General features: G+C 46.6%; 1 protein-coding gene across 1 annotated transcript in view; it reads right to left on the minus strand.

The window, feature by feature from the left end:
• Positions 1-205: 205 nt before the first annotated feature.
• FAM171A1 (family with sequence similarity 171 member A1) overlaps positions 206-20,094 on the minus strand; it is a 128,555-nt gene continuing 108,666 nt past the window's right edge. The window contains exons 6-8 of the mRNA XM_068561959.1: positions 6,858-6,974; positions 3,725-3,839; positions 206-3,175 (exon numbers count right to left, since the gene is read on the minus strand). Coding sequence (XP_068418060.1) covers positions 1,462-3,175; positions 3,725-3,839; positions 6,858-6,974 — 1,946 coding nt within the window. The 3' untranslated portion in view covers positions 206-1,461. The remainder of the gene's footprint in view (positions 3,176-3,724; positions 3,840-6,857; positions 6,975-20,094) is intronic.

Raw genomic sequence — 20,094 nt, forward strand, 5'->3', positions numbered from 1 at the left:
ATTATTAGTTATCTATTTTATATATAGCAGTGTGTATATGTCAATCCCAATCTCCCAATTTATCCCTCCTCCCACCATGTGTTAGTCTTTGAATATAAATCCAACAACTGGCCTTCCAGACTGCCAAGGGATGAAGAGAGAATTCTTAATGGCAACTCTAAAACCAATTACAGCTCAGAATGAATGAAAAGGACCACAAGACAGGTTTTTGATTTTTTTTTAAGAGTTTATTCTGAGTTTTCATTTTTGGATAACCAAGCAGCTCTTTAAGGAGAATGCACAGAAGAGTCATTCTGGCACTTTCGGATAGTACATAAGATTTGTTTAATAGTCACATTCAGTCTACTTGCTCAGCCCATACTCTGTGTTTGGAGAGCAAGATCAGCCCATAGGATTCCAGAGTTAATACGTAACCGTATATACAAACAGCCAATAAAACCATAATGGTGCCTAGTGGCCAAAAGGATGGCGGAGGGAAGGGGATCGCTAAAGTGTCCTCTAGGCTAGCTTAGCTAAACAGAATCCACGTCACACGTGAGAACGAGAGAATACACCGAGCTGAAATGAGAATTCGGAGCACGAATGGGCACTTGGCGGCATGCAGTTGAAAGAAAAGGGGGATCGTTTCATAACTTTATAAAATCCAGGCAGTTCAATTAAAGAAGTTAAGAAAAACAAACGAAAAAAAAAAGCAAAGTAAGGGACTGTCTGTTGTCACTGTAAAAAAGGCACTTGGAGTTAATGGGACCAGAAGTGAAGAACTGGCAGCTGATAAAAACTTCAGCACGATTTCATTAAGAGGCTTGGATGTTCAGAGGCGACACTCAGGAGTTCCTGAAAGGAGATACCGAAATAAACCACCGGGAAGCAGAGCAGGTGAAAACGAAGGAATAAATTCCTTACAACCAAATTGTGTGTGTGTGTGTTTAACAAAAGCAAATCGGAAACGAAACCTAGCCAAAGCAACAATCTAAGCAAAGTAAGACCACGAAGCAGCGATGCATAGTTTTCCTTTGAGATAATGCATACCTCCAGACACTAAGTGCCAAGCTAATTTCTCAATAATAACTTCACAGGAGCATTACTGTGATAGAATGGATTCAAGCAATGCAAAAAGAGTTTCATCTGTTCCCAGAATCTGCGGGAGAACTGAGGTTATCATCAGAACCCAGCGACATCACGTGTGGTTCTTTGGTGCCCTCGGGGGTGGACACATCAAGTACGGGGAACGAAGCGGACATTCAGACATTCTATTCGGCCATCTCCCTGGAGGCGACGCATTCTTCCTTCTGAGTAAGAACTTTACTTCCTAACACTTTGACAGCAAACGGTAATTGCAGAAAAAAGTCCACTTCCCACGGCGGACGTGGTTCAACTCCCTCCGCAAGCAGCTCAGCGCTTCCGTGAGACAGCATTTTTGGCAACTGGATTCTAGTCCCCTGTTGGGCGGCTCGGGGCCGCTCATTTGATGTTGAACGCCATCAGGGGTCGCTCCTCCCGCTTCTGCCACGGGCTCTTCTTGCCTTCGCCCTGGTCGTCGTCGTCGTCGTCGTCGTCGTCGTCCTCGTCCTCCTGAGCCGATCGCCTCTCGTCGGGACTGGCCGACGGCGCCGGGGGGACGTCCGAGGTTCGTTTCGTCGTCTCCTCCTGCAGGCTGGGCAGCTGGCCGCCGCTTCTCCGGCTGGAGCCGTCCAGCAGGCACCGCAGGGCGCTGTCCTCGGGCGTCCCGACCGCGGTGCCGCCCTCGCTGCCGCTCTGGTCCGTGTCGTCCAGGTACACGAGCTGCGTGTAGGCCGAGCTGTCCGCGGCCCGCGGCTCTTTCTGCGCGTGCTCCGGGACCGGTGGGTGGTTCTGCGGCAGAGGCAACGGGTCTCCTCTTCCCTTCCGGGCAGATTTGGGTTCATTCATATCCACGCCAGAATCCAAACTGGCATCATTGCTTCCGTTCCTCCCAGCTCTTTGGAGATCAATGTAGGAATGTCTGACGTGTGCATTGGACCGGCCGTCCAGGGAGACAAACCAGGCCCGGGGGTGGGGAAGGGGCTTCCCACCCCCAAGTTCCAACAGCGCCTTTTCGGTCAGGAGCTGGACCTCGCTGTTCATCTGAGCCAAGGCCGCGTCGTTCAGGGATGCCGGGATGGAGAGGGACTCGGACATGGACGCATTCTGCGGGGTCCACTCCCGGGTGCCCGCGTCCTGCAGGTGCTGCTGCGAGATGGCCTGGCAAGATAAGGGCTGGGCCTGGATCTGTGAGGAGGCGTGTGGGAAGATCCCCGCGTGAGGGCTGGAGAGCTCGGCCTGCAGTCTTTCGATCTCGAGCTGCTGGTCGGCTGGGACGACCAGGGGCTGGCCCACATACGAATGGTCCCCTGGGAGTTTCATGTAATGAGCCGGGATGACCAAGGCAGGTAATACTTTCCTGTAAACGCTGTCATTGACCTGGTCCACGGAACTACAGCAGATCAGCTGGCCGGGCCGCGGGAAAGAGGTAGGTCTCTCCAGGTGGTCTACCGATCGCGACATCATACATTCAGTAGGTCTGCGCTCCATCAGCTGGTCTTTCTCCGGAGATGAAGGCGCGGGGTACATGTGTTCCTGAATGGTGAGCTTACTTCCTGTGGAAATGTGGGTCACGGAGGCCTGACCGTCTCTGTCTTGCTTTTCAAATAAAGGCTGCGAGAGCATGGCAGTGTAATTCCTCCTGTAGTCACTGTTGCCGGGGGACTCATAGCCTTCCCTTTCCACAGATTTCCTGGCCTTTAAGGGGAAAATCTCCACCGACTTACGGTAGTCTTTTCCCAACGTCCCACTCGGTGTCAGGTTGTCAAAGGAGATTTGGCTTTTATCCTCCGCCTTGTGAGACAGGAGTTCCTCCCGAGAGCTGAACTCCTGCGAGGTGCTGTAGGAGAGCTTCAGCATGGGCGTATGCATGTCCGCCTCCCCGCTGGAAGACATCATCTCTAAATGGACTCCGCTCATCAACTCCTTTGAGCCCGGGGCGTCCGGGGGGCGGCCCTGGCTGGTGACGGAGAGCGGGCCAGGGAATTCTGATTCCCGCCGAGAAAACAGCAGGTTGATGTGTGACATGGAAGTTGACTGATCCCTTTTGGAACTCTCCAGGGTGGCAGGAAGTTGCAGTTTTCTATGGTGCTGGCGGGGTTTCAAGCACTTCCGCCTGCGATCAAAGATACAAACCCCAAGATTAAAGATTCTCAGAACAGTGAAGGTTCAAGTCGAAACCTAATTCTCAATTCCCACAGCAAGAAACAAGACAACACAACGAATTGGCAGCCAGAAGCCTTCTCACCCCGCACCCTCAGCCCTAGTTTGATTCTGAGGGTCGCAATGTGCAGATTTTACCCCAAGTACATCCAAGTTATCCATTCAAAAGCAGAGTCGACGATAAACATTCTTGCAAGTCGATCAGATGAGGCATCAAAATAAGAATAGTTCTGCTCTGTCCTTGAGAATATCATCTCTTCATTACCATTTAGGACTATTCTGAATGAATCATGACAACTTATTTTTTTGTGACCGCCCTTCTAAGAAACATTTTACACAGTGTGCCTCCCACTTTGTTTGCAACTTACGTGACAGATGTTCAGTTCTTAGGTACTTTTTCATGAGAAAAAAAGGACCTCGACTCACAAAAGGACCTCGATAGCAATGCTTGCGCAAGAAATTCCAAATTAAAAAAGACAGTGCCTCAATGGTAAAACTTTACCTGCAATAATATAAAAGGAGACACAGCAAAACCAAAAGAATGAAAGCCATTCCTCCCAAGATGGCCAAAAGAAACACCGTGTGATACGTGGCGATGTCCTGTGTGACAACGGGACCTAAAAAGTCAGAAAAGGGCATTTGAGACTTGTGGAAACCTTTAAATAAAAAGAGGGGAAATGAACTGAGAGCGTGCTGTTTTTCTTGCTCTTACTGGCTGGGGTGTGGAGCGGCGGCCAGACGCGAACACCCTTTAGATGATGTGCCTGCAGCATCACCGTAACTTCCCTCAGTGAAAAGGGATTACCCAAACCATCACTAGAGCACTCCGAATACTCAAATTCTAGGTGCAGTGTCCAGGGTCCTTCCTTAGCATTGGGTACCATTTTCATCATTCTAAATATGTGATCTTTTAATAAAAGAAAACTAGATGCATGATCATATAATGAGGGGGACTCATCCATTCAGAGACACGGCCTGAAGACCTGGGGATTTTATGATACTGCAGAAGAAAAAAAAAAAAAAAATCATGAAATTTGATTCTCACTTTCCCTGGGCAATGATTACTATGTAATCATTGGCCTAAACCCTTGGCTTAAATGAATCAGTTGAAATGTATGAAATAAATTTCTATGACTTAAAAAAATAATCCGCAGCTTATTACAGGGGTATCAAGGGTTTCTAAAATGCCTCCCATTTTTAAAAAATAACATCTTTCTCTCTAGTATCTGTTCAAAATGGCTAACCTCATGTGGCAACAGACCTTTCCAGAACTTACAGACAAGGTGACCAGAGGAAAACATATTTTCTTTTTAATCTACATTAAAATCCATTAGACTCCATTAAATTAAATTGGGATTTAATTTACATTAGAATCCCAAGAGGTAGTTTAACTTACTCCTCATGTTCAATAGTAGTAAGAATCTATCTTAATGTTGCTAACAATGGATTGACAGCAATAACGAAAACGTCCCCAGATTACAATATTGGGGCACTTATTGGTGTCCAGGTATCCTGGCAGTGCTTCAAAAGATGGGAAGGAAGGAATGTGGTTATATTGTACATTACGTCAGAGGAGCATGGTTATGATTACTAAACACCATAAACACCCATTTATTGATTGATTTTTTACATTCTAAGGGACAGATTTCTTCAAAAATCTCTTAAAAGCTAGATAAATCCAAGGAGACTTGTAGATTTTTGAAAATATTGACATTGCTTAAGTTCAAAAGATAACATCATTCTCTCCCAATTACAAATCATTTCAACGGGGTGAGGGTGAATATTTACAAAAGTTGGAAAAATTACTGACAACTACCTACCGCCTTAATTGTTCAGAGAAACTTTTGGTTTTTTTGAAAAATTACTGACAACTATCTACCACCTTAATTGTTCAGAGAAACTTTTTTTTTTCTTTTTTGACACAGAGACAACCCCACAGACATAGGTAATGCCCTGGCAGGGGTCACCAAGAAATCATTTCCAAATAACTGAAGCTTGGTCCTTTTAAGTACTTAAAATGCTATTATTTTAACTTCTGCCAGTGGAAATCTTGATAAACTTCACAGTCATACTTCATTTCCTTCTTAACCAGAGAATGAAAGAGAAAACTCTATTTTCTTGTTGGTTTGGGGCTCACAAAAGCACAGCATCACTGTAATTTGTTTTAATATAAGTGATGGCTGTGGGGTTACCAACATACATATTTCTACGTTAAACGCCATCAGGGCTGTACTATATGTGCTTTTTATGGCTTTTTGTCTCTTCCTTCACTGCTCTTCAGGAAGCTTGGGTCGACCTACATCTAGCAGTTCTTCTTCCCCTCTTTACAAAAGTATCTATTAATCTGTTGCATGATAGGAACACCGATTGCCATGGTTCTTTGAAACAGATCTAAAATAAAAGTTAACTTTAATGCACGGGCTTTGTGGCCTCTACTTTGGTACTTAAGGACTTTTTTTTCTTTCTTACCTTACTCATAATCATATTCTAGATATTTCAGATTTGGAGACTGAGGCATTTCTGTAGCTGGTTCATGCCTACGTGGCTACAAGAACCATACGGTAAAGGGAAACGCATACTCTTAAAACCCAGATGTGAAGTGTACATTTTCCCAGGACTGGACTATAAAGTAAATGTAACCGATTTTTCAACACCCATCTAGGGTTGGCCTCCATCAAATTAGTTACTTTGGGAGTCTAAGTGTTCATCCCAGTGATGATTCCATTGGTAAAGTATTTTGGACCCCCATTTTGGAACTGCCTTCATGGTTAATTGACAAAAGACAACTTTTAATCGTAGCACATTTTGACCTAGCTCAATTACCTACTTTATTCACCAGCCTTGGAGGTGGGTGACTTTTAGATGTGTCTAAGAAAAATCAAAGGGACCCTCTGAGCAAAAAGATTGGCCACCTATGAAGAGTTTCGCTAAGGATGACAGTCCAGGGGAAAAAGGTTCTAAAGGCATTTTAAGTACTGGAAGCCATCCACTGGAAAGACTTCTCCTAAGGTGACTATTTTGAAAAAAGCAATTCTAGAATACTCCTAGGGATAAATCAGGGTGGTTAGGTTAAAAAAAACCCAAACTTTTGGTCAAAATATTTGTGAAATTAAACTTCAGTGAAAAATATGAGTTAATTCATATATCCTAAATGGAGATGAATATTCTTTTAGATATAAAACAACAGGTTTGCTTTTAAGCCTTTCAGAAATGCCCGATCAAGGTTTTTGCCCCAAGAAGCCTCCAACGGTGACTTTCTGCTGGTCCCTCTGGTGACTGCCTTATACTACGTGTTCTCTTGCACCAGGCCACAGCTGTTTCAGAAATTAGGGAGGAGGTCTGACCCGCCTCTGTGGGCTTTAGATTAAGAATTCCCTACGGCAGCTGTCTGAGCAAAACAGAGATTCGAGACAAGGCTATTTTCTATGCATTATTCTTATCCTGGATGGGAGAGTTCCAACCAGAACTCCCCCACCCCCAGGAAAAACCTTTGACTCATCATTTGCTTTTTCACACTTTCAACCACATTTAAGGAAGATGTGATCTCCCTGCTGACATCACTTTCAAAAGCACACTTAGCCTGAACCCTCAAAGGAATCGGTTCCCATCACTGCAGATTTCGGGGGTCCTGTTACCTGGGTTGGGAGGAGACATGGCTGCCACCCAGTACCCCAACTGAGGGGCGATATATGTCCACGTCAGCTGGCTTCCTTCCTGGTGCACGAGGCCGAGACCACTCTTCAGCCACGTTCCTGTGGGATGCGGAAAAAAACTTCAGCCACATGCACGCTAAACTCCTATTTAAGGCTTAAGCCCATTGTACAAGTCACCTTCAGTGTCGTGTTTAGAACCCATCAGAGAGCCAAAAGGGTCCAGCTCTCACGGAGGGACTGCATTTCGCTTTCAGGAAAGAGTCGAACTTCTGTTTTTCTTCCTGATTAAATGACTTTCAGCCCCTTTATCACACGTCCCTGCTTCAAACGCAGATAATTTTAGCAGAAGCTTTTGGAGTTTACTCCTCCACCATCATGTCCCATCTCCTCCGGAAGCCTTAGGGGTTTAGAAGCAGAATAAAGGTAGCATGAAAAGGGCTGGTGGGACGGGAAAGAAGAGGGGAAACTCCAGCTCTGTTTATAGTCTTCATCCTCAAGCAAATAAACGGATTTCCTCTCTGGAATCGCAGACCAGTGACAGAGTTGCTTGGGGAAAGTTTTTTTTAAACATCTTTGTTGGAGTATAATTGCTTTACAGTGGTGTATTAGTTTCTGCTTTATAACAAATGAATCAGCTGTACATATACGTATGTCCCCATATCCCCTCCTCTTGCATCTCCCTCCAACCCTCCCTATCCACCCCTCTAGGCGGACACAAAGCACCGAGCTGATCTCCCTGTGCTATGCGGCTGCTTCCCACTAGCTATCTATTTTATATTTGGGAGTGTATATATGTCCATACCACTCTCTCACTTCGTCCCAGCTTACCCTTCCCCCTCCCTGTGTCCTCAAGTCCATTCTCTACGTCTGCGTCTTTATTCCTGTCCTGCCCCTAGGTTCTTCAGAACCATTTTTTTTTTTTTTTTTTTTTTTAGATTCCATATATGCTTCCGGAAGTTTAAAAAAGTATATAGATTCCTTGGTCCTATCTTTGCAAATTCTAACCCATAAAGACTGGCTTAGGCGAGTATTTTAAGAAGCTTCTAGTTGGTCCTGATGCTGGGAGACATGGAGTACGTCCAGGTCAGGGCTGTCTTCAGTCACTACTGTAACTAGTATCTCACAGAAGTGAGCACCTCCTGTGTGCCGGCCCGTCGCAGCAATGTGCTTTCTGTACAAGCTGTCTACAGTTCTCACAGCGACCCTACAGAGGAGGACTTATTTTCCCCTTTCAGACACTGGACCCTGGTGAGACATGGAACTCTTCCGAGGCCTCCCAGGGGTAGAGGGCAGAGCAGGGGCAGACTAGGTCTCTCTGTCTGTCTGGCCTCAAGGCCGGTGCCACTTCTTCCACTCTGCCCTGCCACATCTCCTACAAAACCTGCCAGCGTTTGAGAACTTTTGCACTTTGTAAGGTTTCCAGGAGCCCGTCGCCCAAGGCTGCCTGGCAGTCACCGGTCTCACCTGCAGAGAACCTTGCTTTGAGAGCCGGGGGGCAAGGGAGATTGCTGGCTAGGCACCCCCCAACCCGGAGACACGGGTCACTCACACAGCGTTCCTCCTATGATCACCCACTCCCCCGAAATGGCCGCACATGGAATCCTGTCCCCTCCGGGACGAAATGCGCCAGCTGTGCACCAAACATTCCACCTTCCAGTCTCCAAATCCCTGCCTTTCCTAGGTATACACATCACCAAGGTGGCAAGAGCGGTTTTCTTTCCCCCCTGAGGAAAGAAACAATACTTGGCAGGCTTTCTAGGGCCTGTCAGTTGCCGTAGCAACATTCAGATGTAGGGGGTGGAAAGGTGCCCCAGCAATGCCTCCCATAGCCCTCCCTCCCCCTCCCCCTCCTCCTCCATCTCCTCCCCCCTTCTCCTCCATCTCCTCCCTCCCCCCCTCCTCCTCCATCTCCTCCCCCCTCCTCCATCTCCTCCCCCCTCTCCATCTCTTCCCCCTCCCCTTCCTCCATCTCCTCCCCCTCCCTCCTCCATCTCCTCCCTCCTCCTCCATCTCTTCCCCCTCCCCTTCCTCCATCTCCTCCCCCTCCATCTCCTCCCTCCTCCTCCATCTCCTCCCCCTCCCCCTCCTCCATCTCCTCCCCTCCCCCTCCATCTCCTCCTCCCTCCCCCTTCCTCCTCCTCCTCCCCCCTGCCCCCCTCCTCTTCCTCCTCGTCCTCATCCTCGAAGACAGAAGGTGAACAAAGAAGGAAGATGGGAAGAGGCCAGGCGTCGGCGGGTGCCCTGCGTAGTCTGACTGCCCCCTGCAACAGGCTGAATCATGGCTCCGGAGGATGTCAAGTCAAGTTAGACGAGAACATAAGCTGGAAGGTTTCCCAAGCAAGGATGAGGATGCTCGCTTCAGATTCACTGGCTGAAGAGCCTCAACCCAGAGGTGGTCCAGCCACTCCGAGCACCACTCACTCCACAGGGCTGCTGAGAGCATGGGAACAGGGAGCATGTGACACAGGCAGCTAAGGGGGTTCTGCGTCGGGCCAGAAAGTTCGCCTGAAGGCAGAGGACGGATTGTTTGCCACCACTTCCGGTTTTCCCCTCGGGGACCCCATGCTGTTTAGCTCGTGACTTACACAGGACCCCACTTCCACACGCTCTCCCACAGGAGTGGCCCTGCCAGGATCTCCTATCAGCCAGGAAGCCGCCTGCACTCCTCGGCTTGCAGTTTCCCTCTTGAGTGGAGCGGATTAGGTTAGGCTAAAGGCAACCAGAGGAAAACAGCTGGAGGCTCAGAGCCCTTTCCTGCTGCTCACACAAGGGCAAACCACCTACCTGGATGGCTAAGTCGCCTTGGCTTTCTACGACACGGCCAGCTGGAAACGGGCTTTTACAACACCTCCCAGTTACACTGGGAACACGCCTAAAGGGTGGACGGACACACACACCCCGCACCCAGCTAACAGGCCCCCAAGTCCAGCCTGTGATGCTGGTGGGAGCCAGAAGAGCCAGGAAAAGGCACCATACAAGCTGCTTTGGGAGCTCAGTAAGAACGAGTGCCTCTTGGGGTGGGCAGAGAAGGCTGGGGACGAGCTGGGCTCTGGTCAACAGGCAGGACTGTCACTGGAGGTGGAGAGTGGCCGGGAGCAGAGAGAAAAAAGAGGGAACGGCGTGCACAGAGGCCCGGTAAGTGTACTGGCCCGGGGAACGGGAGGGAGGGAGACTGGGGAGGGCTGGGCAGGGCTTCCGGCGCCATTAGCAATGGGAGGCCACACCCCCCGCCCCCCGTTCTTCCCAGGTTGATCCTCACAACACACACTTTTACCCGAGTCCGTGACTTTGCCCTCAACTGTTGTTCCAACCTCACATGCTTTTCCTCTCTTCCAAAAATCTACCCATCCTTCAAGATTCGAGTCATATCCTGTGTCCATCCTGAGTCCCTCCTGCGCGCAGGGACCTTCCAGGTCTCGGCGGCCCCAGGGCACGTGTTACTGCATCACCCGTTTTCCAAAGCATACCTCGCCGAAGTTGCTAACCCTCATCCTATGTTCCCTTTGTCTTCTCAACACCCAGAAACATCTCTGGCGTGGGAACGCTACAGTACTTGAGGGTGAAAGGCAGACGTGCAAACTCCCCACTCTCCCTCAAATAATATCAGATGACCTCCCGTGCATAGGTGGGTGTGGCTGGCAGGAAATGCAGTTAAGCTCGGGGTTCTACTCTTTCAGACCAGAGGGAACAAAGCCAGCTGGGAAAGAGGCATTTATTTCAGCCTAAGTTTTCTGTGAAACATACATGTGTACAGTGAATAAAGGGCAGCGCAGTCTTGGGATTCAGCAATCACGCTGTTATTGGCAAAAGCCATTTCCAAGCTTTCTGTGTAGGAAATTAGCTACAGGGAACACAAGAATTAATGAATTGTGTACTAGAAACATATGCTTCTCATTAGTGAAATCCTGATGCTGTGGTGTGAGGCTGTTTTCCCACCGGAGGAACCTCCGCACACGTAAGAGATTCCTGTGCTCGTGGCTGGAGAGCCAGTGCCGGGAATGGTCACTGGTGACCGGACAGCCGGACAAACAGACCTCTGGAGAGTCTCTTTTGTCGAGCAGGTTATATGACCGCCAGACCCACGGCCAGGGAGGGTACCAAGAGCGGGTACCCTCCCATCTCTGTGGGAGCCTCGGCGCTGGTCAGACAGATCACGGGAAGACCCGGGTTGCTCCTGCTTAGAAAATTCCAAGTGCAAGGCCACTGGCTTGTTCCCCTCCCTCCCGGGTGGGGCCAGCCTCTGAACACCCCTGGGTCATCACAGCTGCCGGCAGGGCTGTCCGGGTCAATAAGCTTGTCTCCCCTGTGGTCCGGACATTAGGGCAGCCCCTGAGGTCATAACAGCCTAACGGGGCTTCCTGCCGACTCCCTCGGGCTCTTCGCGAGCGGGCCGTCCAGGCAGGTCTCAAGGTGGGTCACCTGGTGAAGGTGTGCAGGTAGGAGGAGGGCGCCACGCTTCCTTGCGCTCCACAACGCCAGCCCAGCCAGGCTGCCACCTTCCTGCACGGCGGCCACTGCCCAGGGAGGGTGGCTGGCTGTGAAGCGGGTGTGCCAGGAGCAGGGGTGCTGGCGGCCGCGTGCGTCGCTGTGCTGACGGAGCCCGGTGCCGCGTCCATTACTGGGACTCTATGCGTGTGAAGGTGGGAGAGCGATCCCTCTAGCATCACCGAGGGATGAAATTCCGCAGTACTGAGATTTCTAGATCATCAGCTTTCAAAGCATTTGAACTCTTTCTCTTTAATGGAAACTTTGTATTAAGAAAAGTAAGAGGGGGCTTCCCTGGTGGCGCAGTGGTTGAGAATCTGCCTGCTAATGCAGGGGACACGGGTTCGAGCCCTGGTCTGGGAAGATCCCACATGCCGCGGAGCAGCTGGGCCCGTGAACCACAATTGCTGAGCCTGCGCATCCGGAGCCTGTGCTCCGCAACGAGAGAGGCCGCGATCGTGAGAGGCCCGCGCACCGCGATGTAGAGTGGCCCCCGCTTGCCGCAACTAGAGAAAGCTCTCGCACAGAAACGAAGACCCAACATAGCAATCAATCAATCAATCAATCAATCAATCTTAAAAAAAAAAAAAAAAGAAAATTAAGAAATTAATATATAAAACGGATAAAAGACAAGCTTCTCAGGACTTCCCTGGTGGCGCAGTGGTTGGAAATCCGCCTGCCAGTGCAGGAGACACGGGCTCGAGCCCTGGTCCGGGAAGATCCCACGTGCCGCGGAGCAACTAAGCCCGTGAGCCACAACTGCTGAGCTTGCGCTCTAGAGCCCGTGTGCCACAACTACTGAGCCCGCGTGCCACAACTACTGAAGCCCGTGTGCCTAGAGCCCGTGCTCCGCAACGAGAAGCCACCGCAGTGAGAAGCCCCCGCTCGCCGCAACTAGAGAAAGCCCGCGTGCGGCAACGAAGACCCAATACAGCCAAAAATAAACAAATAAATTTATTTTTTTTAATTAAAAAAAAAAAAAAAAGACAAGCTTCTCTGCAAACAAGTGACGAGAAACACCCCCCCACCCCCCGGCACAACCCCCAAGACATCTCCTGAACAAGGTTTGGAAGCTATTCTTCTATAGAACTTGGGTCTTATTTGCCAAAGTTTGAAAAGGCAATTTTCTATAATTCTAAAAAGTATCATTTACTCCTGCCTTATAAAGTTGAATATAATTTTGATGTTTTTCATGATACTTCAGGGTCATGATTATGATCAACTGATGCTGGTCCTAAAATACTGACGTCCTTAGGTCCCCACTGAGGAACGAAGTTGTTTGCTCTTATGCTAAATACTCCCACCCACAGCTGTGCTTTTTTCTTCCCTCCTCCCCCCACCTCCGCCCCCCTTCCCTCCCCCACCCTTCCTATACACTGTTATCAGCGGTTCTGTTATCAGCTCTGCTTCCTCACCACCAACGACCCCCAACTCCCCACCAGAGGCATCTACTACTGGGGACTAGATAACCCACCTGCAAAGACTGCATCTAGAATATAGTCCACAGGCAGCCACATGAGAGACGAATCCAGACGTGGAACAGAGATATGCTAAATCCAAGTTTCTTCAACACACATCCTCAGACAGGTTTTTGTCTGAATTCTTATTCTCTAGAGTGAAACCCTGCACAATGGAAAGATTTTTCAAGGAGAAATACTTTGTTGAAAAACCGTCCTCATCTTTTTTTAATTATTATTTTTTAAAAGATTTATTATTTATTTATTTTTGGCTGCCTTGGGTCTTAGTTGCAGCACGCGAGATCTTTGTTGAGGCATGCAGGATCTTTTGTTGTGGCGCGGGATTCTCTGTCGTTGTGGCGTGCAGGTTTTCTCTTCTCTAGCTGTGGTGCGCAGGCTCCAAGGCGCGTGGGCTCTGTAGTTTGCGGCACGTAGGCTCTCTAGTTGAGGCTCTTGAGCTCAGTAGTTGTGGCACGTGGGCTTAGTTGCCACGCAGCATGTGGGATCTTAGTTCCCTAACCAGGGATCGAACCCACGTCCCCTGCATTGTAAGGCAGATTCTTTACCACTGGACCACCAGGGAAGTCCCTGTCCTCATCTTTTGAAAGCGTGTTAGTTATGTATTCTGCGGCAAGGTTCGTTGTGTGTATAAAGCACCACAAGATCTTAACTTGGAAGCTACAATTTAACTGCAATGATTATTACACACAATAATTGACAGGCTGAAAAAGACATGCCTTATGCTCGTCTGTAAGATCTGATGGGGTCTCTTAGCGATCACCAAGGGTGCCATTTTCTTGCTTGGTTACCAAGCAGGAATGAAAGCAGCTTTTATTTGCAAAATATAAAGACCATTGAGTTCAAAATTTAAACAAATGACTATTGAGAGGGAAAAGAACTCTAAAATATGAAAAAGGGCCAAAAATATAATGTCTAATTAGAATACGACTCATACGGTTCAGATTTGCCTTGCTTTTTCTGCCTGGCTCACTTATTCTGCCCAGAAGCCCCTATTTTATCAGCTGCACGAGCTCATCTCAGCATTTGGTAACAAGCAAATTAGGATGAGTACTACTGATTTTGAAAGGGAAAACTCTAAGTGAAAACCTGCCCTTTTAACAGATTACACATTGAAGCTGACATCCTGCACCTTCGCCAATATACAGAGAAAGAAGTCATTGCTCTTATACTGGGACTTGTGACCATGTCACACCTCAGGACACTGGGCAGATAAAAGTCCAGTACGATCAAGGGCCGAATGAGTGCACGGATGACTTGCCCGGCCTAAGATAACCCCGCATGTGAATCCCAGCTTTGCCACTTTCCAGCTGTGTGACCCGAGGACACGTGAGGATGGCCCAGCTGGGGGATGGAAGGTCCCTCGTGGCTACTTCACACTTCCTTTGTCACATAAATAAATGGCCTCATCATTTAAGCACTTGTAGTTGGGGATTCTACTACCCTGTGCAGCTAACATATTCTAACTGATGTATTTTTCCTGAAAGAGGCTGCAGTGAGTTCTACTAGGTCTGTACGCTGGGACATGAAGAAATGTCACAGCTGTGCAGAAAACCCATCTCAAAAAAGTTCTATCGATTAAAAGGTGAATATTCACTCTGTGAAATAGAGCCATTTCTATTCCTACGACTTAATTGTTCACTGTGAACTATTTGGGAACGTTCATGGCGAGAGGTGAGACATATATACATGACACACGCATGAATTTGGACAGTAGGAACCTCTGCTGTCCTGCCCTTCAGCTGCTGGTTTTGGCCAATGACTGTCTCCTCGCTTGGGCTGTGGTGACTCTTGCTGAATAATCAGGATGGCGTGGGCATTAGCTCATTTGAGGGCAGTCCTCTTAAGAGGTATGTACCGCTCAGATCCACAGTGAATGGTTATTACTATTATTGCTACTTATAGTCATAGGGGTTCCCCAGCTTCCCGAATATGCTGGATTTCTCTAGAAACCAGCATAGACTTATTTCCCAGGATTTCCATCTGCATTATCTTAAGCTATAACCTCTACTATATTTTTCTACCAGATGTACGATTAGCAGTGTCGAGGTCTGAGTCTCTTTTATCACATGCTTTAACAAAACTTTAGTGGGATGAGATCACCCAGAAAATCAGAAAAGTCCATCAGCCCTGAAGTCACATTCATCAGTAGAGCAGAAACAGCGACAGTGTCTATTTTTATGACATTGCGGAGTAGCCTTCTTTTTTTCCCAAATTAAAGTCTATGCCTTTGAATAGATATGTTCCCTTTTTTGTAATTATTTTTCTATGAAGTCTGTGAGGAGGATACATTCCTTGTTAATTACACTGCAAAGTGTTTACCTGGTGGTCAATTACCTAACCATGCTTGTTGAAAGCAATGGAACTGAAGAGTGAAAGTCCTGTACAGATGGTTGCATTCCTGTAGCTTCCGGCAAGTACATTTCAGGACCGGTTTAAACAAGAATAAAATTAAGGGCAACTCACTATAACCAATGACCTTCTGTTCAAAGCATAAAATCACAGATATAATCAATTATTAGAAATTAAAACAAGAAATGCATCTGTATTCAGCTACAACATGTTCCCTGGGTATTTTTAGGGTAAATTTTGAGGAATGGATTCTTAAAAATAAATTTAATCTAAGTGACTGATTTTTTTTTTCCCTTTCAGCTTTAGCTGAGCGATCACAAGACTTACTGAAACAAATTTTAGGACAGAGCAGTAATGGGAAACCATAACGCTTCTGGCAGAGCTAGAGAAAGCTTATGCCTTAAATAGGTAGCCAGAAGTATCAGCATGCATAATAGCATTAATAAAATTTAATGAGAGAATTTTGAATTTACAATAGGTATATATAAATTTCCAGAAAGCAGCATCAGAGTGCAGGCTAATTAAGTCCATATGGAGAGAAATTTTGTTCATTACCCACTAAATCCAACATCCATCTTGCAATTACATGTCAGATGGGACTGGGTGGGGGACCCAGACCAGGATTCTGGGAGGCACAGCCACGAATCCCCAGCATTTAGAAAACTCGCTCAAAACAAAGGGTGGCAGAACAGAGAAGGCAACAAACATCTGGACGGATGCAGTAAGATGCTCTCAACCAGTGCTTATTTAAGAGCTTGTTACAGTGGAGATCTTGTCAAAATGCACATTCTGATTCAGTGGGTCTGGAGCAAAGCGTGAGATTCTGCAGTTCGAACAATCTCCCCGTCCGCAGACCACTCTTTGAGTAGCAAAGCTCTAGATGGTTTGTACTTTCGTGGGGTGTGGCGACCCTTTCAGAAAACCCTAAGACCGTTTCCCACAATGTTGCCGGGGTACATCAACTGGGTGGCCAGTACTTGAAGCAACTTCAGAAATATTTCTTATTCCAGAAATAATCTAGTCACTTGTCAGATTACCGACGGGGAGCTGACAAACACTTATCTGAGTTTGTTCCAGATGCTTGAAGGGGCAGTGCCTCTCAGTGACCTGGCTGCTGCGGTTGTGGACAGATTGGTTCCAATCTTAAGACCTTTGTGTTGACCATTTTTTTTCTGCCCAGAATGTGCTGCCCCCAAGACATTCCCATGTTAGACTCAGAGGTATCTTTGGGATCTCAGCTCAAATATCACTCCTCCATAGGCTGTGACCAGCCAATCATTCTCCCTGACATCACCCTGCCTACCTGTCTTACAGCACTCATGCCAATGAAGTAATAAACTGGTGCATTGTCTGTCTCCTCCGTTTAGAACAAAGACTTCATAATTACAGGGACCTTCCCTGACTTGTTTTGTCATTGCTTTATCCCAAGAGCCTAGGACAGAGTAAAATCTGGCACAAAGAAGATGTTCACTATCTATCTGCTGTAATGAATGAATTGTTCAATTTTTAAAAAAGAGAAGCCAAGAACAGAATTCCTCAGGAAATCTTTCAATATTTAAATGTTGACAGTAAGTTAAAACACAACAAACAAATAAATGCCCCTAAATCAACTGTATGGGCCAAACAAAGCATCTGGGAATGGATTGTTTTGTATCCCCAGATCCAGTCCATCATTCTACTAAGCCACATTAAGTCTTGGCATAGAAGCAGGAATGCACCAAAATCGGAGATTCTAGAACAGGAAGAGGATTTGAAGTCTGAAGGAAATCATGTTTTGCATCTCCCCTTCTCCATTCCCAGCATACTGTACATGTGTGCCAGGTACTTCCCTGTGCTGAATTTCGGTTTCTTTCTGATTAAGAAAGAATGTAGTCCCCCATCCTCTAGGGTTGCTTTGAGCATAGTGATGAAAAATGTTGGTTTATGGTCATACCTGTTTTGCTAATGAATAAGCTCAGCTGAGAATGAGTAGACAAAAAAATGCTTTCCCCAAACGGTCCTATTTTTCTTCCCCTTCAATATAGGCGTATTTCAAACTGCCCACCATGTGAAATGGCGGGGCTGCCGTGTACAACTCCACTATGGGTCATAATGAGAGCCAGCAAGCACGCTTCTGCAGAAACCTCTAACACAGCACATTCTATGTGGGCTGGGTTGGTTCGATGTGTTTGTTCTGTGTATGCATGTGCATGTGTGTTCATGCAAATAATTTTAAAGGGGTGATTCAAGAGAAGGGGTAAAAAGAACCACGATATTAAGAACTTAATACATGCCTGGCAATGCGCTAGGTGCTTTATGTACATTATCTCAAGTCAAATTAAAAGGCAACACCTATTCTGAACTTTGAGTCATTTAGAAATAGGGAGACATCAATGACATTCAAAATATGGGACAACTAGTAGAACAAGAGTACCAACCAATTAGACTGGAGGTCCAGGCATACCAGCTACAAAGCAGCCTTGGCTGAGACTGGAAATTCAATTTAAAGACACTAAGACTTCACTGTACTTGTCTGTCTTCCTTATATCACGCTTTACCCAAAATGCACAAACTACATATGGGCTGAATAAGGGCAGTGATGATTATAATAATGGCTAACATTTACAGAGCACTTTACCCAGTGCCAGGTACCGTTGTAAGGGCTCTCCATTCTCGACAGTTCTGTGAGATGGGGATGATAGCTATTATTATGCCCATTTTATAGATGAGAAAACTGAGGCCCTGAGAGGCTAAAGGACTTGCTCAAGATCCAGAGGAGCCATTGTTCATGTCCAAGCTGTCTCAATTGCTGGGCTACAGGCTGCCTGTGTTCTATACACTCCTGCCAAATCCTGTACAACCAGTGCAATATTCAAACCAAAAATAATTTTACCTTTTAATTACCCATTCCAGTGGAGATCACTGAAAACAGAAGACATTTATAAAATATTTGGTTTTAAAATAAATGATGGCAGCTTTGCCTTCCTAGTTATTTTTCACCCAGGCTGATCTTAGAATGAGCATGTTAGATGCAGTGCTTAAAATCCAGGCCACGTGGTAGCAAAGCAAGGCAGCTCTGAGGCTTCTAGGTGATGGGAAAGTCACTGGAGGATACACACTTGCCACAGATAATCCGCAAAGTGAATATTCCGTAAGTGATAATTAAGGGCTGACTATAACATGAGACATTTTCTTTTAGGAGGAACATATGGCTCTATACACTCTAAGGCCACAAAGCGGGCTACCATCATTTGTTAAGCTTTCCAAAAACTGTTTCTGTTCAACTCAAGCATGGGAAGTTCTCATTCTATATAAAAGGACCCTTTAGAAAAATTAAGTCTCTAAGAATAGGGTTTCAAAACAAAAGTGGCCCTGAACCATGGCTACAATATACCTAATGTGATGGTGTTGTTTTCTAAAAATTCTTTTTGTTGCTGTTGGGGCGTATGGCTACAAACACAAAAGGCTTAACAATTTTTAGGAATGGACTGATATTACGACAGTTGTTTTTTGAGTTGCTAGGCAACATCAGAAAACAAATGTCCATGTTCTGAGATCACTCGGCATTCGGTCTCCCCACGGACAGCCCACATGTTCCGTGGCCGGACTCCGTTCCACTTGGTCAGCAGGAGTGGAATATCCCAACTGTGATGCTGATGGTCCGGAGTGGTCAAAAGGCACCAATCTGTGTCTGAAAAACAGATCACAGTTTGTTGGCCACCTGGCAGTCAAGATCTGTGGCCAAAGTTTTTGCTGGACTGGTATCGTTTATCCAAATTAAGTCCTACCTTCAGGGTTCTTGTTGATTTGTTACATCACTTCTGTCAGCTTTCTTTGCAGGTACATTATCTTTTTCTCCACTCCTATATATCTAAGGGAAGCCCAATTCACTTTTATGGGCAATTTTAACATCTGGGAACATAGAGACTCTTCCTGAGAATTCTTTCTTTGTTTCTAACAAATCACCTTCATCCTCAGAAGACCCATTTCAGATCATCTTTCTTAAGGATATACTGACATTATACTTTGACAGGTAAGTCTGCTTCCTTCTTTGTTTGATTCCATTAACTATTGAGTCTGTTCTTTTTGAAAAAAAAAATTATAAAGATGATACACATGGTTCTAAAATTAACATCACACATGTAAATACATACTCAACTGCTAGAAACATGAACCCCCTTCTTTTGTTCTAACTTTTGCCCACCCGATGCACTACAGTTCATTCTTGTAATTCAATCACTACACCTCTGCATGGCAATATGTCACCTCCTATGTAAGATGCATGGCTCATGATATATAGAGAAAAAGACACACCAGTAATACTATTTTCATTTTCTTAAAGTGACAAACAGAACTTAGTGCTTTAAGAACTCCCATCCCTTTCTCCCCCGGAAAAACAATGAAATGGAAGAAAATCTTAGATCTGTATTTTAAATCAAGCTCCACCTTCAAGGGCAGGCTGGCCATGACTTACCTAAACGGACTAGGTCAGTGAGCACAGCATCAGCCGTAATGCTCACCATCTACGCAGAGATGAATCCACTACAGGCCAATTATGAGCGGGTATTGCTGAGGGCCTGATACGTGTGCGCCATACGTGATAAGAAGCTGGTTCAGTAACCACCATTTCTATAGCAACGCACACCATCTGCAGGCTGCGTTCTGGGAAGGCAGTTAAAACTGGATCCTGCAATGTAGCTTCACTTGGAATCTGCTTTTATTTCTGTCACCTCATTAGAATGAGAGTCTTCAAGCCACATAACTTATTGTGAAACAGCAGAAACTTATTGCATAGAGGATCTTAAATCGTGATTTCTCTGCCACTCAAGGTCAGTCAGTCACTTTCTATTCAAACCACTGACCTGGTTTGCTTATTCATAAGTGACCATTCCCCAGGGCACCACCCAGGACATGGGACAGCCATCTGC

The sequence above is a fragment of the Eschrichtius robustus genome, chromosome 1, assembly GCF_028021215.1.
Source record: "Eschrichtius robustus isolate mEscRob2 chromosome 1, mEscRob2.pri, whole genome shotgun sequence".
Lineage (NCBI taxonomy): Eukaryota > Metazoa > Chordata > Mammalia > Artiodactyla > Eschrichtiidae > Eschrichtius > Eschrichtius robustus.